The sequence below is a fragment of the Acomys russatus genome, chromosome 12 (genome assembly GCF_903995435.1).
Source record: "Acomys russatus chromosome 12, mAcoRus1.1, whole genome shotgun sequence".
Lineage (NCBI taxonomy): Eukaryota > Metazoa > Chordata > Mammalia > Rodentia > Muridae > Acomys > Acomys russatus.
In genome coordinates, this window is record NC_067148.1 from 27,728,962 (window position 1) to 27,754,465 (window position 25,504).

A 25,504-nucleotide genomic window follows, 5' to 3' on the forward strand; every position below is an offset into this window, starting at 1 on the left:
AGGTTTCAAACATCAAGCATGGCCCATCTGGGCTGTCTTGAGGATGGGGAGCTGATGTGCGTTCCCAGACCCCTCGCTAGTCCCTGACACCCCTTGGGTGTAGGGTGCCAGCTAATCGCCTATAGGCCTCCTGAGGCCCATTAAGATCCTGTCTTTTCTCAAGGCAGGCAAGAGTCATGGTCCCCAGAGGTCAGAGGTCAAAGCCTCTCTTTGACCATCACTGGGAGAGGCTCAATAGGGTGCAGGATCCTGCCCTCAGCAGCCTTATGTTTGGGGGTTTAAGCTGTGCCTAGGGGGTTTAAATCTGGCCTGGGCTGCCTGACCAGGGTACACAGGGCTGCCAGGTCAGAAAGCAAGGCAGAGGGAAACCATACCATAGACTGTATCAGTTCAGTGCCCAACTCTAGGCTCTCACTAGGGGGAGCCTTGGGGTTCAAGGAAATAAGTGGACCCACTTGTGCTATGCTTTGGAGAGCCTGCTTCCTGTGGCAGGGGTGGTTTAGAGGAAGGAGTAAGGAGAGCTCTAGAAGGTGGTAGGACTAGACCACATGCCTTGGCACAAATTGCAGATACAGGCAAGCAAATATGGTATAAATGTTGGCCATCCTGCTGGGGGAAGAAGAGACTCTGTGATCTTCGGTATTACCTGAGTCTGGATACCCACTTGGTGGTTTGATATGACAGGGAAGGGAAAGAGAAGTCTGGGAACAGGGGAAGAGGGCCAGATTTTGACTCTGGGGCTAAAGTAAGAGGGGGCTAGGCTTAGAAGAGTTAACAGCCTGGGTGAAGAACAGGACCTTAAGTGCTAAGCACTGAGGGCCATTATGGGTCCTTGAGCAGACAATTGACCCAAAGCAGGGTTTTAGAGTGGGAATCTGCTGCCAACTGGGAGGGGGAAGGTTGGCAGGAAGGGGTGGCCATGGGATGGGATGCCAGGTGGAAGGAGACGGCGTAGACATCCTGCAGGGGCTTCAGGGGGCACAAGGACGTGGAGGACGTACAGCCTTATGGGAGACCTGGCCCCCTGGAGGAGGACAGCTGTGCTAAAGCAGGGCATATTCAGTATTTTAGCCAGTCCCTGAGCTGGGGCTTGTGGGAATGTCCTGGGCTTCTGAGAGCCTCAACCCGTGTTATAGTGCTGGGCCCCTCAGGATTGGCTTGGAGGAGGGGCTGAGAACAGGAACAGACTTGCTTGGTGCTTCTTTGGGGGTGCGGAAGTCGGGCATAGCTTTCCACTTAATCATCAAGAGCCTGTTCTTTTCCCTTGACGGTCGAGTGTGTCTATGAGAGGCTGTGGCCTTGCCAGCAACCTAACCTGAACATTTAGGTCAGCGTCCCTGCCACCTGGGCCTCCTGCTTGTCCCATGTCCAGCTTCAGCCTCAGCTGTTCCTGTGCCCCTTTTATTGCCTCTTGTGCTTGTGTGTGTGTGTGTGTGGGGGGGGAAATGGGTGGAGCATAGCAGGGACATGGACACAGGTTTTAAGGGCTGATCTGGGTTCACATAGAACCGAGCACCCTACTGGAAACTTCCAGAAGAGGAGCCAGTGCTCCTTCTCCAACCCATGTGACCAGGAAGTCAAATGATGGCTCAGGAGGCCTGGGTGGGCAGCTGACCCCAAGCAGGCTTTTGGAGTGGCAGTCTCTGGCCTTCTCTGCCACTGTTGCTGCCTATAGGCTGCTGCTGTTGTTTCTGTTGAGAAGATGCCCTCATGGGGGCGTTATGAGGCTGTACCTTAGGTACGTAGCCCAGCCCCCATCGCCACACTCTGTTAACTGTCCCCGAATACCATGCCTTGCACCCCCGCTGCCTCCCTGGACCCAGCCCCATATCTACTTATGGTTCTATTTTGGGAAGAAGTGAGCCCAGAATAGCTTTCCCTGTGTTCTGGGTCTGAGCAGTTCCAGCCCCTTCTGGCTGGCCCCTCTGGCTCCCAGGCCCTTCCTTCCCCTTCCAAGATAGGTAGTGCTGGGTGACCTCACAGATCATCAACGTGGTGGTAGATGTGATGTGATGTCATGGGGTCTTTTTGGCTCCCAAACTGCCTAGATTCCAGACTTCCCTAGGGACAAGAAGAGCAGAGAGATCTGGCAGGCTAGAGCTGAGGGTTTGAGGCGTTCTGGACAGAATGTTCCTCTGGAGGCTGAGTCTGCATTCTGCGCCCTCCCTCCTGCCCCTGAGCCCTGGGCTCAGGCCGGGGCATCCCCAAGCGCCAGCATTTCCTTCCTCTGAGCAGCAGCCCACAGATACATATTTTTTCCCTCCCCCAACCTAGCCTCTCCACAGGCCCCCAATGCTGCATGATCCTCAGGCAGGGCAGGTGTCCCAGATGCCCAGCCTTCCAGGGCATGCTTTTCCTTGCTCAGTCAGCAGACAGGGATAGCATGTGCACAGAGAGGGAGAGGGCATGTGTGTCTGTTCAGAGGGAAACATTGAAGAAAGGATATGCCGCTTCCTTACCCGCCCTGCGGTTCACAGCAAATTCAGGAAGTCCTCTGCTGCCTGATAGTAGGCTCTCCCACCGCAGTCCATTTCCCGGTCTTCCTAGGGAAGTACAGGAAAGCAGTCTGTTCCTACTGGTGACCCCTAGGCGAGGGTCTGCTGTAGTTAGACTTTAGGGCTCCAAAAGCGCATTCTCTGCTGAATGGGGCCAAGAAGACGTCTCAGTAGGCAAGTGCTTGCTGTGCAAGCATAGAGACCTGAGCTCAATTCCAGCGCTGTGCAAGACCAGGCACAGTGGTGCTTGCCTGTATTCCCAGCAGTGTGGGGTGACAGGAAGAACCCTGGGGGTTGTTGGTCAGGCAGGGTAGCCAAATCAGTGAATTCTATGTTCGTTGAGACCTGTCTCAAAATAAGGTGCTGGGTGATAGGAGAGGACACATGGTGTTGGTGGTTCGTCTCCATATACATGCACTCAGGTGCGCACACACCTGTACACATACAGAGAGAGGGGGGGGGGGAGACAGACTGAGAGAGAGCCTGTGAGGCTTTGAGGGGCAGAGTTCAAATGCCAGTTCTCTAACTCTGGGCGTCGAAGAGTTTTTCAGTCTCACTCTGTGAGACAAGTAACATTCACTTCCCAGGGTGCTGTGAGGGCTGGAGCGAAAGCAGCAGAGCCTGGTCCCCACTCGGTTGCATGCCAAGCCAAGCTGTTGCTCTTGCTTTCGCCTTGGGAAGAGGTGTCTCTAGATCATGGCTGGCCTTGGGAGTGAGGCAATAGAGTGCCAAAATGTGAGGAGGAATGGCTTTCATGGGCAGAGATACTATGAAGAATGCAAGACAGCCATGTGTGGGGTGCCACCTTCAATTTCCAGACTTGAGCTGGCAGGGGTTAGGGCCCCTGTGTAAGGTCAGCAATGTCCTTGTTTAGACTTCATGTGAATCAGCCTTCTGTAGCTGACTTTGAGATGCCACCCCAGGAGAGGGGCAGTGAAGTGAATGTGGCATTGGGCTCTGTAGGCCTCGGGAAGTTTGGGCCCACCCTGAATTTTACTGAAGATAGTGGCAGGTCTTCTCTCTGTACCTCAGTTCCTGTCTGTGGAGCAGGGGGGCAGGAGGAGTTGATGTTTCTAGGCCCTCTTGTCTTGAGAGCGGCATGTGAGGATGTAGTGTGCATGTGTGTGCATTCACATGTGCATGTGGTATAGGAAGGGTCTTAACCTAAAACTAAACAGTGATGAAGGTAAAGGCTTCCATATGTCCAGGGGACCTGGGATGCTGCTGGGTTGTCAGTCAATGCTGAGCATGGTGGGGTACTGGAGAAGAGAGCAAGGCCCAACTCGTGCCACAGATACTTCCTAAGGGCCCACGGTGTGCTGGGCACTGTCCTATGCTCAGTGTGGTCGTAGCTCATATTTCAGTGAAAGGTAGGCTCTAAGGGGTAATAGTAAATATGAAATAGAGACTGTTGGAGAGCATTGAGTTCTAAGAAGAGAAATCAAGGGTCAGAGAGATGGCTCAACAATTAAGAGCACTTGCTGCTCTCACAGAGGACCTGGGTTCAGTTCCGAGCACCTACTAGGTGACCAGTAACTCCAGTTCTTGGTGATCCGACGCCTTCTTTTTTGCCTCCACAGGCACTTGCACACAAAGGAACACATATGTACACTTAGGTGCATACACAGACATTAAAAACAACGACGACAAAAACACCTTTTCCCTCCTAAGACTAAAATGCAACCAGAGTGAGAGGGAGGGAAAGAGAGAGAGAGAGAGAGAGAGAGAGAGAGAGAGAGAGAGAGAGAGAGAGAGAGAGAGAGGTGTGTGAGAGGTGTGAGAGGAGAGAGAGAGAGAGAGAGCGCACGAGCGCGAGCCCATACACACCACCTATCTGTCAGCCTGCCTGTTTGCATGGAGGCTTGCATTTGAGGTATAATCAAGGCAGTTCACTGAGGCTGGTACTTGAGTCTCCAGCTGCCCCGGGGAGTTCCTGGGAGCTTCCCCACTATGCCATGTGACCTTGGGCAGCCTTAGCTGACTCTGCCCAGCTGGGACCAGTCCCTGCACTTTTCCATTCTCAGGTAGTCTAAGGCTGGTAGTGGTTAACCCTGGAGAAGTATGGTAGAGGGGGTGCATGCATGCTGGGTTGGGGTTATGAACTCTGGAGGGCAGTCTGCGTGTTTGGAAATTTTTAGCTCCTCAGGAGACATGTGGGACAGTGTGCTGAAGGCATCTGACTGCTGGTGAGGTTCGCCTGTGGCTGGCCTCCAGCTGGCAAGGGAAAGGGGTGGGGGCAGTAGGGACAGCATTCAGATGATCCAGGGCAGGAAGGGCAAAATTTTCCCCCTCCACTGAGGCCTGTAGCTATATATTCTACACTAAATCTTATGGCTCAGAGAAGGCTGGGCAGGGTCTGAGTAGGATGGGCCTCATGTTGTGGGGGAACCCCAGGCTGAGAGGTTAGCAGGTGAGGGCTAGCCTGTGCTTGGAGCCAGGCCCGCTTTGTAGGGGGCCTTTATTCCATTTGCTCAGCATGCATCCCACCAGGCAGCCATGCAGGCAGGCAGCAAGGACAGGCAACCTGCTTGTGGTCACCCTGCTAGTTAACAGCAGAGTCAGGGTGTGGTCTGGGCTGTCTGCTCTTAGAGCCATCCAGAACCCTGTTGGAGATACACAGTTCTGGTCCCTGCAGCATGTGATGACTCAGAAGTTCTAGGTAGGTGGGACACCCAGTGCTGCTAGCCTTTCAGGTGGTCACAGTCTGCTCCTGGAGTGGCAGCTAGAGCTGTAGGGATGGCGGGGAGGTGAGCTTGGCCTAGGAAACTCCTAGTTCTCATCATCCATTCTTCTGGACACTTGTAGGATGAAGCCTTTGTGTTGATTGGGTCAGAGGGAGGATGGTTGGGATGGTCTGTCCATGCATGTTTATTGATGGCTTGCATCTGGTCCCCCTGGTTCCTGGCATGAGGGAGTTTTTACAGAGTTGATAAAAATGTCACTATGATTGCTTTTGCTGAATGTAGACCAAGACTCCAAAAATCAGGGCTGGAGAGATGGCTTAGCAGTAAAAAGCATGCATTGCTAGTGCAGGAGACCTGAGTTCAGTTCCTGGCACTCCTGGGGAATGCATTACAGCCACCTGTAAATTCAGTTCTAGAGATGTGATGCTACTGGCCCATGTGGGCACCTGCACTCATGTGAACGAATTCATATTCAGATACACACGTGTGTACATAATTAAAATAATAAAAACAAATTTTAAATTACCAAATTAACTGTGGTTGGAGGAACACTGTGTTCTGGAGGGCCAGATTAGACTATTCCTTTAGGAAGGCACAGATGGAGAGGCTAATGGGGTACCACATGGGCTATAATCAGAGCTTCCTAGAGGAGGGAGTCCATGAAGGAGGAGGAGAAGGCACAGTGTGGAGTGGACACAGGAGTGCTGTGTGCGTGTGTGCATGTTCGTGCTTATGTGCGTGTGTACCATAGTTACACAAGGGTGAGGCCAGCAAGTTGCTGGAGAGCTCGGACTTGGGCCAATAGGCTCTGACCTCAAGAACCCATGCTCTTGGGCTTCTCTCATTGCAACTTATGCCTGTTTGCTGGAGCTAACAGGCCATGGTGGTCCCTACCTCTGTGGCTTCTTGCCCTGGATAGACACAGTGGAGGTGAAAGCCCTGGCTAGCTGAAGCAAGAGTGTTTTGTCTCCTGTTGTCCCGGTTTATTGAAGGTCTAAGGCTTTCATAGGCATGTAGTGTGGGCCCTTGGTCAGAACTGGATGGCTCCATTGCTAATAAGATTGTGCTTTATTTGGCAAATGCTGCTTCCCCAGCTTGGGACCAGCCAAGTGATGTCTTGAAGCTTGGGATTGTGTTCTGGTTACCACCCTGACCACCAGCCTTGCAGGTAGCTGTGCCAGTATCTCTGCGACTCTCATACTATTTTCTCTTTGTCCCTAGCCCATCACTACGGAGAGCGTACCCAAGAATGTAGTAGATGCGGTGAGTGACAACAGAGGCAGAACTGCTGCTGGGAGGGGAGGTTGCAGGGAGGTGGGTTTGGAGATGGGAGAGGGGTTGGAGCCTGGAGGAAGGCTGCTGATGACCTTGGAATCTGTGACCAGCCATGGGACGCAGGGGTGAGGCTGACAGAGAAGAAGCAGAGTGGGGGCTGTGACGAAGATCAATGATTAAATCTGTAAGGCATATGCGAAATGGCTCAGGCCTGTAAGCCTAGCATCCAGGAGACTGAGGGACCAGGGTTGCCCTCAATTTTAGGTCAGCTCGGGCTATGTAGTGAGACCTGTTTAAAAAACAAACGGACAGATCAAAACAAAAAAGAAGGAGGCCTGGGGTAACCCCCAGTCAGGGGAGTGCCTGTGCAAGCATGAGCATCTGACTCCAGTCCCCAGAAGTCACCTGGGAACAGAGGCTCAGTGTGGTAGCATATGCTTGGTATCACAGTGCTGGGGAGGTAGAGGGAGGGGGACCCTGGCATCTTGCTGGCTAGCCTAGTCTGTTTGATAAGTCCCAGATTAGTGAGAGACCCTGTCTCAAAGGCCATACTTGCTGGTTTAGGAATACAGGTTTGCAAAAGTGACCCACATGCTTATGCATCTGTGCGCTGTGTATGTCATCTTGCCCCCTCTCTGACAGTCTCTCCTCTGCCTACAGGGGGAAGGAGACTGCCGGGGCGGAAGCTCTCTGAAAAGCCTGGAGGAGAGCGTGAGTATGAGGAGGGCAGGGGCCAAGACTGAGCAGGAGGGGGCTGCCCTCAGGCCTGACCTGTGCCTATGCCTCTCTTACCACCTCTCTTGGAGGAGGCCTGGTTGGCTTGGCCACAGTGCTGGAGAAAGAGACAGCTCATGAAGTCACTTGCTGGGCTCAGGCTTGGCCTTGGCCGTCATCGCTGTGTCACGGCAGTAGGAACAGAGAGGGCAGATCTGAGAGCTAGGCTTGGTGGAGGACAAGCTTGGAAAGGGCGAGGGAAACAGGGCTGAGGTGAAGGAGCCCTGGGCTCTTAAGGTGTCCCTAGATCCTGGAAACATTGTTAGGGGTGCTTCCTTGGAGCCAGGAGTCTTTGGAAATGGTGAATGTTGTGTGGTCTTTTTGGTTTCTGATTCAGGACTCTGGAGGAGGAGCTTTCTGATCCTGGCTCATTTTTGTCTTCAGTTTTACAAGGGGAGTTATGGGACAAGTTCCTTAAGCAGAAGGAGCTTAGGCTAGGGCACAGAAACCCCTGATCTCTCTCAGGGCTTGCTTGTCTCCATACCCCCAGTAGGCCCCACAAAACACCCTTCACCTTCCTCAGGTCTTTTCTGCCCTGTGCCCCATGCTGGCCCCTCTGTCCACTGCAGGCCTGGAGAGGAACAGGGAGTGGTTTTGGCGGTTGGCACAAGGGGAGCTGTTGATGGCACGAGGCCCTATCATCTGACAGCTGCCTGGCCTCTGGTAGGGAGGGCCCCATAGGGAGGGGCTGGGCTGTAGCAGCTCCTGAGGGTGGCCCACCAGCACTGCTGTACCATCCTGGGCTTCCATAGGCCCAGCAATAAGGTGTGGAGCTGTGTAGGGGCCCCAAGGACTCCTAGGTTGGGCGAAGGCGCCGTGGAGGTACGTGAGGATTCCTCTTCACTGGCCCTCAGAACAAGGTTCATGATGCTTTTGAGAATTTAGTTTTGTGTGTGCTATTGTAAAGGGGGAACTAGCTCAAGGCACTCCCAGCTATGATGGGTACTTAGTAAATATTAGCCTGTATTATTGCCATTATTATTTTTTTTTAAGGGGCCAGGAGCTAGGCTGGGGTTGTCTGCCTTCGTGACAAGGTGTGTGGAAGTTTCTGTGGCTCCGTACTATAGATGAGGAAACAGAAGCTTGAGAGAACCCTTGAATGTCTCAGATACATGTCGTCCAGGCCTCTTAACCTTTGGCCAGGGATACAGTGGTAGCCTTTGAATCATTATTTTCAGTTGATGTTCTTTCTGGGTGTGTTTAGAAGTTATGTCCTAGGACTTATGACCCCTGCACCCCTAGCCCGGGCCACATGGAGTCCATAAACTAGAACCAAGCCAGCAGCAAGGCTAGACATCTAGAAGAGCTACTGGCCCTAAGGGCATGCTTGACCTTGGTCTTAAGGACGATAGAGGTGGCCACTTAGTTGTGGTTGATGACATCTTGTTTTAGTTTTTAGGGAAAAAGAAAAACTTGGCGTGGCATCAGGGAGTCTGCAATTGCCTGTGTGTCAGGGTGGGTCAGAGTGGTGCCTCATCTGCAGGGAGGAGGCCGGAGAAAATGAGTCTCACTGCTACAGAGGAGTGGAAACCCCACTGTCAGGCTTCTAGATGTCTGTGGCCAGTTGGGTGCCCCCAAGGGTGCAGGGCTGGTCCTCTGGATGCCTGGGGCTCGGCTGTGTTCTGGGCAGGGGGACAGAGAGACTTGCTTAGGGTACTAACGTATTTGTGAGGTGTTTCCTACTTTGGCCTCTGCAGGCGGTTTCCTCTGATGGAGCTGGTGTGTTCAGTAGTGGCTGCAGACGTGTGCTATGTCGCACTTTGTTTTGGAAAAATCCAAGTGGTGGGCAGGAAAAGGCGAGGGGCGGGGGGGGGGGAGGGGGAGAGGAAGGGGTGTGGCTGTAAGGGCCTGTGTGGGGGGCCCTCAACCCAAGGAGAGGCAGGAATGAAGGGCTGGGCTCTGGCTGCCTCACTCGACCCCTGGTAGTCACTGACAGACTCACCTCTCAGCTAGGACCCTGGGGACCTCGGTTTAGGAAATAGCTTTATTGTTATTGCTTCTCACTGTCCAGAGGTATTTTGTTTGCTCTGTGGATCTGAAAGGAAGGCTGGGCTTCTTTCAGCTTCTAGCTGCAAACAAGGCTCCCTGGGGACCCAAGGCTCCCCGAACCCTTGCTGCATGGATATGCTATGGACATCAGAGGATGACACACAGCCTAGCCCCAGGCTACAGATCTGAGCTATGAAGGAGTGTCTGAGTTATGGTGGGCTCTTGCCTCCAGGGAGAACCAAGGCAAAAAAGAGTTGGTGCCTGCAGCAGGAAGAATGAGGGTTAGATAGGAGGTGTGGGGGTGGGGGGCATCCTGACAGTGAGGACAGACGCTGTTTTGGGGAGGCTGTGGAATCCTCTTTCATGGAAGCCTTTCTGTGAGGGAGAGACTGGGGAGATGAGGATAAGGGAGACTTCTGTTTGGTGCTCAGGGAACTGGATCAAAAAGTTCTATTCTTGGTCTGTCTTGGGAGGAGTTAGTAGGCAGTTAAGAGTTTTGAGATTCCCTAGAGGGAAAAAGAATGGGATTACATGCAGCCAGAGAATTTATTTTCCTTTTTAAAACAAACCTTCCCCAGGGATTTTTAGTGGGGCAGGTAAGAGATTTCTAAGCCCCCTTGTGTAGTACTCATCTTACCGATGAGCCTATGAGACTAAGCCACCGTGCCTCTCGCCCGATGGACTGACAGTTATCTTCACCGCACAGAATGAGGGTGAGGCTTGGCCTTCTCTGCTTTTCCCACGTGCCCAGAACACAGCCTCAGTGAACGTTTAAGCACCAAGGGCATGTCTGCTATGATGGGGGGCAGGGGTGGCACAGGGCTGACTCCAGGCCTCGACTTACCCTGCTGTCTGGTAGGGAGTCACGTGGAAGAGGGCGTTTGCGCCGGGCTGACCCTTTACTGTTCTCCTGAGCAACACCCACAGTCCCCCTGCAATCCTGCTTTCTGCCGGCAAGGGTCATGTGTCCCCAAACCGTGCAGAAAACAGGAAACCCTGTTGGTACGAGGGCAGCCCGGCCCTGTGATTCATCAGGGGGTGACAATCCAGCTGTTGGTCCCTATCCCCTGCCCAGGGCAGTTTCCTCTGTGCATCTCTGCCCCAGCCACCCTGCTGCAGAGAATGCTTGGACCTTTCTTATCACCTTTGGAGGCGGCAGGGCCAGACTCCGTTTGAGCCAAGTATTTATCGTCCAGGCGGGAGTTAGGAATGTGAAGTGTTATAACCTTGGCTAGAGGGTGGTGAGGAACTAGACTGGGGGCCTGGACTCTGGGTCCTGAGCATCCTTTGCCTTGTGCTTTCGGAGGCTCCCAGCTCTGCTACGCTTTCCAGTTCCTTTGCCAGTCCTGGCTCAATCGGCCTTTTATCTTCTGCAGGCTCCTTGCTTGGGCCTGGCCCTGATCTTGGCTGCACCGTAAGCCTTGGCTAACTTGTGGCTTCCAGTTGTTCGAAGCAGCTGTGGTAGCTTCCTTCAAGAGTGGCTGTGGATCCACAGCAGATGAAACCCGAGGGGCTATTTATAGCAGGGTGGCCCTGGGGCCTGGAGCAGGGCCCAGGGCCTGAGGAAAGTCAGGGCCTCCTCATCAGAGACCAGTGCAATGGGATGGATGAAGTGTTGGCTTTTTGCATGCTTTGGGGTGGGGAGTTTTGGAACAGCCTGGTTTAGGGTTTTGAAAACCAAACACCTCCCGGTCCCCGCCTCCCCTGCCCTAGCCTGACTCATACAACTTGGAGTCCTAGGGCCAGAAATGCTGAGAGTCCGAGAACTGTCCCTCCTGACAGTGCTGTTTGGCTCCTCCTTCCACTGTGAGTTCTGCCGAGCTCTGAGAAGCCCCACAGGGGCAGGGTGTCCAGCCCTCCCGCAGCCAGGGGCCCCGACTCTGTACTCCATGGGGAGCTGGACCTCAGAGTCCACAACTCTGTATATTGGGGTGCGGTATCCTCTACTTGGGCTCTGTGGCCAAACCCACAGGGTTCGAATCCTGCTCCATCATCAGCCTCTCGGGGATTCAGGGTGAGTCACCATGTGCCTTATATCCTTGTCCTTGCAACTGTGGTCTTGTTGCCTCCAAGGGGAGGCTGCCCTTTCGTGTCCAGGAATGGTGGCTTGGTGGAGGCCAGGAATTCAGACCTGGGGTGCTCAATTCTGCATGGCTTGCAGTGGATGGTGGCTGCGGAGAGAGAGAGGAAAGCAGGTCCTGTTTGGTTTTGTTTGTTTGATTGTTTTCATGGGGATGGACGGTTGTTCCTTCCCCCTTCAGGGACTTTTCTTTCAGTTCTCCTTAATGAGAGAGCGACAGCTAAAGCGACAGCTGCCGTTGACCAAGTGCCAGACACTGAGTGAGGAGGCTCATCTGTGTGTTTTATTTTTTATTTTTTATTTTGCATGGCTATAAAAGCTACTGAGAGCTGGCCTGTCTCGCTGGTGACATTTTAGCAGGTCCAGGTTGCTAAGTATCACCCATGCTGCCCAGCAGGATGCTGGGGCCTAGAGCCACAGTCTGTGTAGCATGACCCTATGCTTTCACTTGATGTCACTCTGCTGCCCTGCAAAGTTTGGGTCACCAACTTGGGGGGGTCCGTTTACTTAATTTTGTATGGTCAATACCCTGGACATGGGGGAGGTGAGACAGGATAACAGACACGGGTCCTTAGGAATGAGGGGCTCTGGATGCTCCTTTGTATATGATATATCTTCTGCTCTGTCTCAAAGCTTTCCATAGACCAAGTTGCTCAGTGTTGTAGCTTTGGAGGAGAGGGAGATAAGAGATGGCAGTGACAGAGGACACGGGTTCAGAGCTGGCCCTGGGGGTAAACACAGTTAGCGTCCCTAGAGCATTGGTGCTTGCTGCCCGCGATCTCTAGTTGAAGTTACTACCAGGATACCTGGTGAACTAGGGCCAGGTGGGTTTCTGCCAATCCAGCCACTGCTGGTAACTGTGTCCCGAGAGCAGGGGAGCTAACCAGGTGGCGGCGTGTCTCTGTAGCAGAGAGAGCCCCTCTTTCTATCTAGCTGGGTCTTTCCCACAGCAGGTACTTTCGGCCTTTGGGTTTTTGTGGCTGCGGGTTGGGGTGTTTGGGTGGTGAGGATGGAGGCCAGCGAGGATCTGTGTGTGGCCGTGCCCAGGGTTCCCCTCTGCTCTACCCTTCCTGTGCCCCCTTCTCTCTTGCAATACCGTGTCTTCTCTCATTTCCAGGGCTTCATGAGAGTTTCCCCAAGCAACCAGCCACAGCCACAGCCTGTCAGGTATGCTTGGCCCCCGGGGAAGATTGGGGGCATGGGCATTCTCATGTCCTGTCCTGGGTCCTGAGACTGATGCTGCACAACCCTAGTGAGAGGCCGGGAGTTGGTGGCCCTTGGCCTTCATCATTGCGAGATCCAAACCTGACCTTGAGGTGGACTCTATATTTTCCGCATGAGCTCATTAGTCTGAAGGTCTGTGTGTTGGCAAATGAGTTGCTGAGTGTCTGTGGTGACTTGTTCAAGGTCACCCACTGCCCAGAAGCACACTCAGGGCTGGCCACCATCAAGGCCCATGCTGGTTCTGCTGGTGGGTGAGGAGGTCTTTGTAGAGTGAGTGTTCTCCACACAGAGAACACACAGGAGGACACATGCTACCTCCCTCTGCTTCACTGTCATTCTGAGGATCACAAGATGTGTAAGAATGCCAGCTCTGGTTTCTGCCCAGAGCTCCTATAGACCAAGGTTGCCCTTTGAGGACCACCCCCACTCAGTCTCATCTGCAGCTTGGTACACTTAGAGCTGTGATACAAATGTTGCCCAGCTGATGGCGCTGTTCTCCCTTTGTGTCCTTCGTGGAAAACAGCCTGATAGTGGGGCTGGTTGGTAGACTGTCCATCACCCCAGGATGGCCACCTCTGACTCATCCCTGTTGCTATCTTGGCCCTTTTGCCTTCCCAGCCTTTCAGAGTTTTGGAAAGGCTAGAAAGGGCTGAGTTTATGAGTTTTTCTGAGGATGGTGCAGTTCCTTTAGAGACAGGACCAAAGGACTATGGAGAGTGGAGGCAGGTGGCTTCTGGCCCCTGGGTAGAGGAACCATCGGAGCTCTAGCCCAGTGGCTGCTGAGATACAATAGGAACAAGGAGTGACCGGAACTCAGGTCAAGTTTTGACTGGGCAGATACCTCTGTCATCTCATCAGAGAATGTTGTCCTTGGCTGTCCCCTCTCTACAGCCACTCAGACATCTAGGCCCATGTCAACCATGGTGGAATCTGAATGTTTCTAGGCTCCTTGATGTCCTGGGGATTTCTGTCACCAAGGTCAAAGGATTTGCTACTTTGAACCCCTCCTGCCTCAACCCCATAGTGCTCTAGTGTAACAAAGGTTAGCGAAATGACAAGTATTGTCAGCCTTGAATGGGGAGGGAGGATGTGGCAATGGGTAACAGGAAAAGGAGGATGGGGAAGATCTATCCCAGCAGGCCACGGGGGCCCCTCCTCTGGTAGAAAAGTAGCTATGTAAAGCCATGAGTTCCATGCCTCTCTCACCTTGGGTCCAGGAGAGAGGGAGCTGCTGGCCTGAGTGTTTCCCATTGTTTCTAGGACCCCTGCCACCATGGCAGCTAGCACCCAACACTCTCTTACCTCTCTGGCCTTTAGAAATGAGGGAGACCTGGGCCAAGAATGACTCTGTAAGGAGAGCTGGGGAGAGAGTGCAGGGGTCAGCCTGCCTTGGGGAGGCTGGAATGTGGCTGGGCTCGGCCTCAGCTTGAGCCGGTGTGAGCATATCACCTGAGCTGCCCCCTTCCCCAGGGAGGCCTCCTGTCTTCTCAAGTTGGGCACATGGAGGTGGATCCTTTTAGAACCTTTTGCCTGACTAACTGAGCATCGTGCATTAGGTGCAGGCTTGGATTCCCGAGTTCTGACCTGAACCCATTTCCTACTCAGTCTCTCTAGAAACATGAGCGTGAGCCGAGCCATGGAAGACAGCTGTGAGCTGGACCTGGTGTATGTCACTGAGCGCATCATCGCCGTGTCCTTCCCCAGCACAGCCAATGAGGAGAACTTCCGCAGCAACCTCCGTGAAGTGGCCCAGATGCTGAAGTCCAAACATGGGGGAAACTACCTGGTGGGTGGCCGTACCCCATCCCTTCCTCCTGCTCACCACATCTACACCAAGAGTCTTTGCCCACTCCCCATGCTAGCTAGCACCTCTTCCCTTGGTTACTCTGGGCGTCTTGCAAGGCTCAGGGCATCCGGAGCCAAGTGTGTGTTGTTTGAGTGTGAGAATGTGTGACCACTTATGAGTGCACACACACCCACGTGTGTGTGTGTATGAATGTGGCAGTATGCAGGCTCATGTTGGTGAGCCTGCGCTACAAGCCAGGCCCTCTTCACCTTCAGAACAGCCAGGGGAGTGGGGTGGGGGTGGGGGTGGGGGGTAGGGGGAAGAGAGTGAGAGAGTGTGTCTATGTGTGTGTGTGTCTGTGTGAGTGTGTGTGTGTGTGCCTCTGTGTGTGTGTCTGTGTGGTGGGGCTGCTCTGGGTGGAAACCCTGGAGCAGACTTGGCCATTTGCAGTCTTGGGAACCCTGTGGCTGGCTAGAGTCACCAGATGGCAGGGAAGTGGGTGGCAGAGATTTCCTCTATGGCAGGGAGGTAACCATCCCTGGAATGAGGCTCAGGTCCTTGCTCAAGGGAGTCATGTTGGGGGGGGGGCTGGACTGCTCGCCCTGAGCCCCTTGGGTGCTGCCTGCCATGTCTAATGGAGCTGGGCTTAAGAGGCTGCACAAGGGTGCCAGGGTTGCTGGAACAAAATGGCCACACATTATTTGGCTTAAGACAACAGGAATGTGTTCTGGAGGCTTGGTATCTGGGTGTCAGGGAGGCCATGCTCCCCTGAATCCAGGAGAAAACTGCCTTCTTCCCTCTTCCCCACTCCTGGCCGCTCCCAGCACTCCCAGCATTCTCTGGCTTGTAGCCACATTGCTCCATGCTCTGCCTCCACTTTCACGTGGCCCTCTCTGTCTGTCTCTCCTCTGGTTATAAGGATATTGGTTGCTGATCTTAGGGTCGCCTTGAATTCAATAATATCTCCGAACAGGACCCCTAACTCCTTCCGAAGGTCCCAGGTTCTGAAGTTCTGAGTGGACATATAATTTGAAGGCTTCTGTAGGAATCCATCCCTCATCTGTGCTAAGCATTGTGAAGTGCCTGGCTTCAAGTATCAGAAAGTGCTGGCTTCTCATTCTGGCTCTGTGATCACTGAATGTGTGGTCATTGACCATTAGTTCTCATCTGCAGGATGAGGATTGCTGAGGGGACGAAGCCAGCTCTGTGACATTGTTAAAGTCATCAAGTGTGTTCCTTAATGGGACTGGGAGTATCTGGAGTCCTCTGGCTCCAGGAATGTTGAATTCTTCTGCACTGCTCTTCAGGAGGGGGTGCGGGGATTAAGGAACATGGAAGATGGTAGGCTGTGGGATGTGAGTAGGTTCTGTGGGTTTGAGGGGACCCTGGATCAGGATGGGTCATATCCTGTAGTAGAAGACAGAGAAACAGCGTTGTTGGCGGGGGGGATTTGGTCCTAAAGAGGTGACCACCCATGTCACTCAGCACCAGTGGGCTGGGCTCCAACCCTTCCCATCCCCAGTTCAGGATGTTCACTCGCAAAGGGACTGGCTGAAGGAGATAGCCTCCACCTTTCCTGAGAACCTATTGCTGATCTTGTTGGCCAACGTGTGTTTATGGTGAAAGAATTTCCGTTAGGGGAGAGAGTGACAGCAGGTGTAGGAGTCCAGGAGCTCATGGCTGACCTGTGGCTGGGCTCCTGGCAACTGGGGACAAACTCTCTCCTCGACCTTCTCCCCCTCACTCTTCTTTGTCTCTCTGTCTCTTTCTAGCTATTCAACCTTTCCGAGCAGAGGCCTGACATTACGAAACTCCATGCTAAGGTGAGTCTGTGGCTGTTTTGGCCTGACTTGGCCTGGCCTAGCCTGGGATATCAGGAGAGAGAACACAAGCCCCCCCCCCCCCTGCCCTTATGTAGTGCCGTGGTAGTGCCAAGTTCAAGGGCATTTTGGATCTGCAAATTGACTATAGTAACAACTACTGAAGTTTCAAACAGCGGTTTCTGATCTCATCTGCCCCGGGGAGTGGGGCTGGGGTTGTGTCTTTTCTGTATGCCCCTGTCTCCAGGGTTCACTTTGCTGACTAAGTGGGTTTTTAGACTTCACGGGGGATCTTGGCTTCCATCTTGGGTTCTGGTATCCGTCACTGTGGGACCTCGGGCAAGTGACAGACTTCTCTGGGGCTCAGATCATGCTTCTGAAAGTGGACAGCTGGCTTAGGCATGCTCTGTGGACCCTGCCAACTAGCGTCTCTTTTTATTTAGTGTTTTGTGAAATTGGAAAGGGCTCGTGGAGGCCTTGAGGGCTTGAGGGCTGAAGGCCACTGGGAAGCCCTGCTTCTATGCACTCCAGACTTCTCTCAGAGGCCTGGAAATGAAGTCTGTGGGCTCCAGAGGGCTGTGAGCACCAGAGGGGGCCCCTTTCCCTTCCCCTGTCACCCTGAATCAGCCTTGAACTGGCCTTGGAGGGGAGCTGGAGGCCTGGGCTCAGGCTTCTCTGGGAGTTTTGAGATCACAGCCTCATGTTGTATACCTTGGCACACACCTGTGAGGACACTAGCTCTGTGAAAGTGACACGGCTTGCCTAAGGCCTTACTTTGAGTCTGGGTCCCAGGTCATTGTCTTTGCTCTTCAAGCCATGCCACTCAGCAGGACTGAGTGCTTGGCTGCTAGTAGATACTCCCATGCTGCGCTGGCTGGCTTCATCGAGTCCCCAGCATTTTACGTGTGTGTGTGTGTGTGTGTGTGTGTGTGTGTGTGTGTGTGTGTGTGTGTGTGTGTGTGTATGTGTATTTTTTAACTTATGCCTCAACCACAGGTCCTGGAATTTGGCTGGCCTGACCTGCACACACCGGCCCTGGAGAAGATATGCAGTGTCTGCAAGGCCATGGACACCTGGCTCAATGCAGATCCTCACAATGTCGTTGTTCTCCACAACAAGGTCAGAGCGGGGGGCCTGTATGCGTGTGCATGGACCTGTGTGTGTGTGTGCAAGCATAAGTGTGTGTGCGCATACCTGCCTGGGTTTTCAGATGGTGTGGTTGTGCTCGCCTACCACTGCAGAACATGGTAGATTCTGCCCCAGAGTATACCTCCAACACATGGGGGCAGGGCAGTGGCTTCCGTTCCTAGCAGTGGAGGGTGCACTGGCTTTTCTGCTTCCCTTCCTCCTGCCTCCCTCTCCAGTATTCCTCTTTCCCCAGAACTGCATCCTTCTCTCTCACCTTTGCCCCCCATGTTTCTGGATGGACTTTGAACAGCAGAGCCTATCTGAGTGATGATTGCTTTTTGTCTCTATCAGGGAAATCGAGGCAGGATTGGGGTTGTCATCGCAGCATATATGCACTACAGCAACATTTCGGCCAGGTGAGAGGTCAGCTGTCTTCTATCACAGCTTCTGTCCTCTGGGCATTGATGTGGGGACACCTCTCTTCCACCTACATGGTCTCTACCTTCTCGAAGCAAGGGAGTGCCCTCAGACGGAGGAGCAGGAGGGATGGGAGGTGCAGGGCCTCCACCCCCCTACACACACCAGAGCTAGAGAAAGCACCCTCACCCACCCGAAAGCTTTGGGCCACTTACCCTCCCTCAGTTGCCTTCTGTTTCCATGGATGATCCAGAAAGGAGTCAGAAAGAGATGCTGCCTCATAATTGGGCCCAGAGGACAATCTGGAAGTTACCTCAAGCAATGGGGTTGCAGGGAGGGGGCTCTTTTTCTGTCTAGGTGTTTGGGAGAATAGGAAAACCAGCCTGTGCGCAGATCCCATTCTGACCACCCGCCCCCCGCCCCCCCCCCCAACTTAGCCCAGAGGCTGAAGACTTGTTCATTCAGCATGGCTGCCCGGAGGTTGCTGTGTCCAGGACCATGTTGTAATGGTGCTTGGAAGGATGCAGAGGGTACAGTTCAGATCCTGCCCTTGAGGACTTTAAATACTGACCAGGTCCCTCAGCAGCATCTATGATTGTCACTGTGGAAACATAGAGACCAGAAATGGCTGGTGTCATGTGGCCACGGGGACCTGTGGCTATAGAGACCTAAAGGATTTCTGTAGGTCTTGGAGAAGAGTTGTGGATGGGAACACAAGGGCCTCATGAGTATAGAGTCAGGGGCTTGGGGGCAGTCAGGGTAACACAGAGCAGTGGCCTTGCTGGCCTTATCAAGGGCTTTGTGTTTAATGTTCCCATGATTGGATGTTGTTGGAGTGTCAGAATTATCTCTGCATGCTCAGAGGATGGGTACAGGGTCTCAGAAACCATCCCAGGCTTGTGTCTGCTGAATGGGCACTTTGGCACCCGTGGCTGCCAAGCTCTTAATGGGGGGGGGTCACCTCATCTAATCTCCTTTAAGCCTCATTTGATGAGGGGGATAAGGTTTTATGGGAAGGATTATGTTTCAGGAGCCAATTAGTAGCAGTTTAGAGATGGGCGCCCAGGCTGCTGGGCTGGAGAGCCCCTGGCTGAGCCCTCTGCCATGTGGATTGGAGAGGCTGGAGCATGCTCTTCCTGAAGGCTTCTCAGTGCGGCATGTCTGGAGGAGGGCTTTGTGTTTCCACGGCAACCAGGGTTGGCTGGAGGGCTGTGCAAGCCTAGAGGAGCTTGAGAGATGGGACAAGAGGCCCTTGGGTGTGGGCCTCTTGTAGCTAGAATGTAGGTGCAGGGCTTCTCTGACCGTCTTGTTTCTCCCCACAGTGCTGACCAGGCTCTGGACCGGTTTGCAATGAAGAGATTCTATGAGGACAAGATTGTGCCGATCGGCCAGCCATCCCAGAGGAGGTGGGTGCGTGGACACCCCCCACCCCAGCATGCACTCCCTGTGGTGGATGCTGGCCTTGTGGACATCTGCTAAACTGAGGGTGTGGGTGCCACGCACAGGCATTCAGCTTGTAGTGGCACGGTGTGGTGGTACCTACAGGTTGGGGTGTCAGGTGGCTTCTGAGGCCTCTAACAGAAAACAGTTTGTTGTGTCATGGCCATAGGGAGCCAGATGCAAAGAAGACGCATGCTGTCCTTGGCTTCGGAGGCAGGGTCACTCCAGCGTGTAGATGAGTACACATGACACTGATGTCCCTAATACCTCTCATTTGGAGGTCATAGATAGCACTGTAAGGGACAACTTCTCTTGGAGAACTTATAATATTTTGCTAAGGACCCCAGCCACATGCTCTTACTGGAGTGTCAGTAATAGCCCAGACAGGAAGCTGGACCGGATGGAGTCATTTATCGCCAAAGTTGAGGAACCCTGTTGTAGCAGTGGGTATTGGGACATCCAGGCTAACAGAGCAGAGTGCCTTTCTTTTCCCAAGGGAGTTGTGGTTCGGTTGAGAGCAGAGTCACTAAATAAGTGACTATCCAAAAAAAGAGAAAAATGCCAGCTAGGAAGCGAGGAAAGGTGGGGGTGGGGTGAATACAGAGAGAGAGAGAGAGAGAGAGAGAGAGAGAGAGAGAGAGAGAGAGAGAGAGAGAGAATGAGAGGGGACAGAGTAGAGAGAGAAGAGGAAAAGGAGGCAGAGGAGATGGAGTAGAGGATGGAAAAGAAAAGGAAGAGAGAGAAGGGAGGGGGGAGAGAGAGAAGACTCAAGTTTGGGGAGGGCTACAGCATTGAGAGTGATGGAGGGAACTGGCTGTTTTCCTGGAGACTGCCCGGAGTCTCTGGGTGGAGGTAACTTTGAAGCCCTAACTGGGACAGTGATGATGACCAGGGGCACCCTTCTTTTACAAATGAGAAGCCCGAGATCAGAATGGAGACAGAGCCAGGGGCCCCAGGGAGTGGTGGCTGAGCTAGAATGTAGGTGCAGGGCTGGGAAGCTGGGGGTGTCTGGTACCTCCCCAGATACCTGGTAATGCTACCTGCTACCTTGCAGGGGTCTGCCCATGGATGACACCTGATTCAATGATGTTTGACCCATAGGGGACCAAGGGCAGCATCAGGCTCAACTGGTCACGGGGAGGCTGCAGTCATGGCGAGACCAAGCCTAGGCTGGAGGCCCAGAGAGTAGGAATTCTGGTGCAGCTATGAGTTATGGGCCTGCTATCTGCTGCCTGTGCTGGCTCAGCCTCATTCTCACACCAAGGACAGGGCACTAAATATGTCACACCTAGACATGTGCAGACAAGCTTCTTGTGAACAAACTGCATGCTTACAAACAAGAGACAGCTGCAGATGCCAACAGGTGTATCAAACCATGGCTGATAGAGGGCTGGGCGGGCACGGGACTGGTTCAAAGTGACGCATACCAGGGCTAAGGTCTGAGCAGGCAGAGTGAAAGTGGGGGCTCCAAGCCAGGGGTAGGGAGTCTGGGCAGAGCAGGCAGGAAGGCTGGAGGCTAAAGGCCCCCATAGCTTCTGTAGCCCCTGGGAACTTAGCTGTAGATTCCAAGGGCCTTTCCTCAACACACACCCACGTCCCCACCTTGCTTTTCTGTATAGGAGCTGCAGTCACTGCAAGGGAGCTGTCATGGCCATTGTAGTTGGGAGCCCAAATAAAAGTGCATGAGTACTGGCCAGGTACCCAGGAGCCAAGCACCTTCCAGCAGCATACCCTCACTGACTCCTGGCCTCCTAGAAGCCATCAGCTTCTGAGAGTTCTGAGACTCTTTCTTAGGAAAAGGCATGGCAAACCGAGCACCAGCTCCCGGGGGGTCTGGCATGCACACGTGACAGTTTGGTCTCAGTCACCTTTGACCCTGAGGGTTACAGTCTATTTAGTAATAGGGATGTGGGCCATTACTATGTTCCACTGTGTCTTGGAGAAGGTGAGCCCAACAGTCCCTGTGATGCTGATCAGCAGAGACCTAGGCCCCCTTAATGAGAAAGAGAGAAGTCCAAGGTGTTCCTTATATGCCTCCGTGTGATCCAGTTGTCATGGGAATTTGTCTCTGTGTGTTTATCTGTGTCTTCTCACAGATCCTAGGGGCCACTGTATTTGTTGGGCGCAGGCCACCCTCTCTACACACACAAGAAAGTGCAGCCGTTGGTTTCCGGAACATTCACTGCCACTTTCCCTCTGCTTCCTTGTCAGTGTTGCTTACAGGGAGCCTGGCAGCTGGGGAGAGAAGAGCAAGGAGTGATTGGGAGGGGCTTTGCCTGTAGCTCACCCACTCATTGTCCCCCCCCCCCCGGACTCATTGTCCCCACAACACAGACACATCCTGTTGGCCTGGTCAGGAGATCTGATGGGAACCTGCCATTCCAGGTTTCCGGTTTGAGTAACGGGCCAGGGGGGCTGGGCAGGGCCCTGAATAGGAGCTGGCAATGCCCATCAGATTATCTTGCTATGGGAGGCTGAGATGGCCCCACCCAGGCTCAGGGACCAGAACTGGAAGAGGGCCAAGGGGCCAAGAGATGGAGGTTGGGGGAGGTCTCTTGGTGTCATAATTAGAGCCTTGCCCTCCTGTGGAGCTATTGGCTCCTGTAGAATTCCGGGCTGCATTTGATTGGTTTGTTTGGTTCAACCTGGTTCTCTAGCAAATCAGAAAAGGAGGAAATGTCAACCACTCAGTACCAGAGGACTGACCCGTGGTTTGGGAGATGTATTGATGTCAAGGCTTCTCTCCTTATCTCTCCCATCTCCTGATGTGTGTGATCTTCCTCTGTGTCACAACTTTTTATGGATCTGTTTTTCCCTCTTTGGAAAGAAAGGAGATGGCTCGGTCCTTCCGTTCTACCAGCAAGACCTTTATTAGAAGAACTGGGCTGCTTGTGTAGCCCAGTCTGTTCAGTCCTTAGCATGCAGGAGACCCTGGGTCCAATCCCTCGCATCTCACACACACACACACACACACACACACACACACACACACACACACACACACCACACCACAAACATAAACAAAACAAAAACAAACACACACACACACACACACACACACACACACACACACACACAAAAACAAACTAAAAACCCAACTACAAACAAACCTAGAGTTAGGACACTTACTGGAAATTAATAACCCAGGTCCCAAGTGAAGAGGTTAATAAAAAAACTCCATACATTTATCCAGAAGTGTGTATGTGTATGAGAGAGAGAGAGAGAGAGAAAGAGAGAGAGAGAGAGAGAGAGAGAGAGAGAGAGAGAGAGAGAGAGAGAGAGAGAGAGAGAGAGAGAGAGAATATATATGAATATTAATCAGGTCCAAAAGTGTAAGCTTGTAGTGAGAATAGTCATAAACTGAATTTGGCCCAGTCAGGCTTTTTGTCTGGATGGCTGTGGATGCCTGCTCTGGGAATGAGGCTGGCAAGAGAGGCTCATGTTCACCACCAGGGGGTGCTAGAGAACGCCAAGTGGGCTCTATGCTCTGCAATTTTCAGGTCTCTTGTTCTTTTCCTCCTGTGGCTCAGCAAGTTTGGAAGCGTGCCCTTGGCTGAGAAAACTCAGCTGCCATGTGGCCTCGGTGGGCGCGTGTGTCTTGCGAGTGGGGGCAGAGGGCAGCCTAGGGTGGCATTCGTGAAGAAAGAATGAATGGATAGAGGGATAGAGAAACGTGCGCATGGATGGGTGGATGGATAGGGGGATGCGTGGATGGATAGATGCGTGCGCGCGTGTGCGTGCGTGCGTGTGCGCGTGTGTGTGAATGGATAAGTGGGTGGGTGGATGTGTGGATGGGTTGGTGGGTGGGTGGATAGAGGACTACCCAGGCCCTTCCCTGATGCTACTGTATTCCTGTGCAGGTATGTACACTACTTCAGCGGCCTACTCTCCGGCTCCATCAAAATGAACAACAAGCCTTTGTTTCTGCATCATGTGATCATGCACGGCATCCCCAACTTTGAGTCGAAAGGAGGTACCTACCCCATCCCTTCCCCCCAGCCTCTGTTTCCTTCTTGGTGGCCTTGGGTGGTCCGCCATACTTTGTGCTGTAGTGTCCTCTAGGCTTGCGTGGGGCTGTCACCAGAGCTCAGTGGGCTCAACACTGCTCCTCTGCAATGTCGGGTTGACACCTGGTCATGCCTAGTGGCAGAAGACACTAGAGGAGGCGATGTTTTTGTCTACTTAAAATTTCTGAGAAATGAAGTTAGTCTTTCTTCCTGGTCTTGTTTCCATCTTTTTCTTTCCCTCTTCTCCTCCTTGCCCCTCTTATGTCCCTCACCGCCCTCCTTCAACCATTTCTGCTTCTTACCTCATCCCTTCCCCTCTCTAACAGGGTGCCGGCCGTTTCTTCGTATCTACCAAGCCATGCAACCTGTGTACACATCTGGCATCTAGTAAGTAGTCTCTGAGTGAGGACAGGGGTCTGGGAGGAAGAAGGGAGAGCTGAGCCTGCTTCCTCAGCAGCGCTCTCCATCATCACCTCTCTCCCTTAGCAATATCCCTGGAGACAGCCAGGCCAGCATCTGTATCACCATCGAACCAGGGCTGCTCCTAAAGGGAGACATCTTGGTGAGCTCCACCCTCCTCTTCAGGGGTCCCTTCTCTTGTCCTGCTCCCACCCCACCCTGGGGACGTGGGGCACAGAACTACTCCCATGAAGGCCATTGGGTTTAGAGCTGGGTTGCCATAGCGCTCCCAGCCTGACACTGTCTTGGTCTAACCTCCTCTTTTGGAGCCGGTATTCTTTACCTAGCCTTATCTTTTGCTCTGGGACATCTCCAAGAACTTCCCACTCAGTGTGAACTGTGGACCTTCTAGCTCTAAACTGGTGACAAGACACACCCAATCCTACACTCAATCTGCTTGCCATAATTGAAGGACACCCTTCCTTTTTGCATGCCCACCTGGCTGCAGGCACACCTGGGAGACAGTACCCACAGCTCCAGACTGTTCCCCTCTTCTTCTGTTCTGGAAGTTTCCCAAAGAGCTATAAGATATGTTTTGGTATCGATGACCTCTCTCTTCTGGGTTTGGGTGAGCCTTGAGACTCAGCCAACGGAGCCAGTCAGGAGGCTCCCTGAGACTTGACGATCCCCTCTTCCCACCCAGCTGAAGTGTTATCACAAGAAGTTCCGGAGCCCGGCTCGAGATGTCATCTTTCGCGTGCAGTTCCACACCTGCGCCATCCATGACTTGGGGGTTGTTTTTGGGAAGGAAGACCTGGATGAGGCCTTCAAAGGTAGGCTCCCTGACAGAGTTGGGGAGGGGCGCAGGATGGGGCTCTTGTAGCAGGAGAGAAGCCCAGTGTGAGATGATGTGGTGGATGCGAGGGGGGGGGCATCTTCTCTGAGTCACATGGTTTGTCAAGTCTCAGGGACGACAGCGTGAGGAAACTGAAGGAGAACTGTGACAGGACAGGGTTGAGGTTGGCAAGGTCTAGGAATTCAGGTTGTATAGAGATCAAGATCAATTCCTCTCAAGCCCATTCCTGAACTCCATGCACTTCTGGGCTGTTTTGTGCCTCCCACCTTTCTCTAGTGCTTGTTCCCACTTGTCCCCTTCTCGTCCTACCCCCTTGCCCCACGTGACCAGTGGGAGTCGGTTATCTAGCTTTTGCAGGTGTCTCAATACCGGGCTCAGGATTAAGTGCTCAGGATAGCGCTAAAATGTCATGGGGGGGCAGCTGAGGCAGGAACCAAGCACCCCCTCAGGAGGGGTGCATGGAAGTAGGCATGGTGGCAAAAAGGAGGGAGGTTTGTGGGACTTGCAGGGTAGGCTGGGGTCTCTTCTGTTCACTTAAGGTTCTATCTAAATCACCCTCAGACCTGGAATGTGTGCGTGCAGGCACATGCACACACACAAACATGTGTCTGGATTCACGTATGTATCCATTTGCACATTTATTCCCTTAATTACCTATTATTAACACATCATCTCTTTTGTCTACCCACCTGCATATTTGTTCTGTTATCTACCTGTTGATCTGGCTGCCAATCCATCCATCAGCCCAGTCACTCATTTGCTCATGCATGCATGCATCCATCCACACACACATTCACTATTCACCCATCAGTAAACCCACTCACCTGCCCACCTACCCACCTATGCACCAAGCATCATTTATGTGATAAAGCATGGCAGACATATTCTAGATCCTGGAGATGCAAAGAGAAAATAGTTAAACCCTACCTTTGAGAATCCATAGTCTCAGGCCAGGTGTGGTGGTACACACCTTTAATCCCATCATTCGAGATGCAGAGGCAGTCAGATCTCTGTGAGTTCAAGGCCAGCCTGGTCTACAAAGAGAATCCAGGACAGCCAGGGCTACACAGAGAAACCTCGTCTTAAAAAGCACACAAACAGGTGTGAAATGACATGCATAGAGATGAACA

The 25,504-nt window shown here is 53.0% G+C and overlaps 1 protein-coding gene across 13 annotated transcripts in view; it reads left to right on the forward strand.

The window, feature by feature from the left end:
• Positions 1–25,504, forward strand: part of Tns1 (tensin 1) — a 211,186-nt gene that overhangs the window by 115,346 nt on the left and 70,336 nt on the right. For 10 of the 13 annotated variants that reach the window (XM_051154111.1, XM_051154099.1, XM_051154112.1 and 7 more), the window contains 12 exons: positions 6,401–6,442; positions 7,115–7,165; positions 12,415–12,464; positions 14,127–14,307; positions 16,080–16,130; positions 17,124–17,246; positions 17,607–17,671; positions 18,995–19,078; positions 22,973–23,085; positions 23,446–23,506; positions 23,606–23,681; positions 24,222–24,351. In XM_051154111.1, coding sequence (XP_051010068.1) covers positions 12,421–12,464; positions 14,127–14,307; positions 16,080–16,130; positions 17,124–17,246; positions 17,607–17,671; positions 18,995–19,078; positions 22,973–23,085; positions 23,446–23,506; positions 23,606–23,681; positions 24,222–24,351 — 928 coding nt within the window. In that variant the 5' untranslated portion in view covers positions 6,401–6,442; positions 7,115–7,165; positions 12,415–12,420. Of the gene's footprint in view, positions 1–6,400; positions 6,443–7,114; positions 7,166–7,374; positions 8,089–10,060; positions 11,232–12,414; positions 12,465–14,126; positions 14,308–16,079; positions 16,131–17,123; positions 17,247–17,606; positions 17,672–18,994; positions 19,079–22,972; positions 23,086–23,445; positions 23,507–23,605; positions 23,682–24,221; positions 24,352–25,504 lie in introns of those variants that run through there. The other 3 variants (XM_051154110.1, XM_051154108.1, XM_051154109.1) reach the window with 3 other exon arrangements.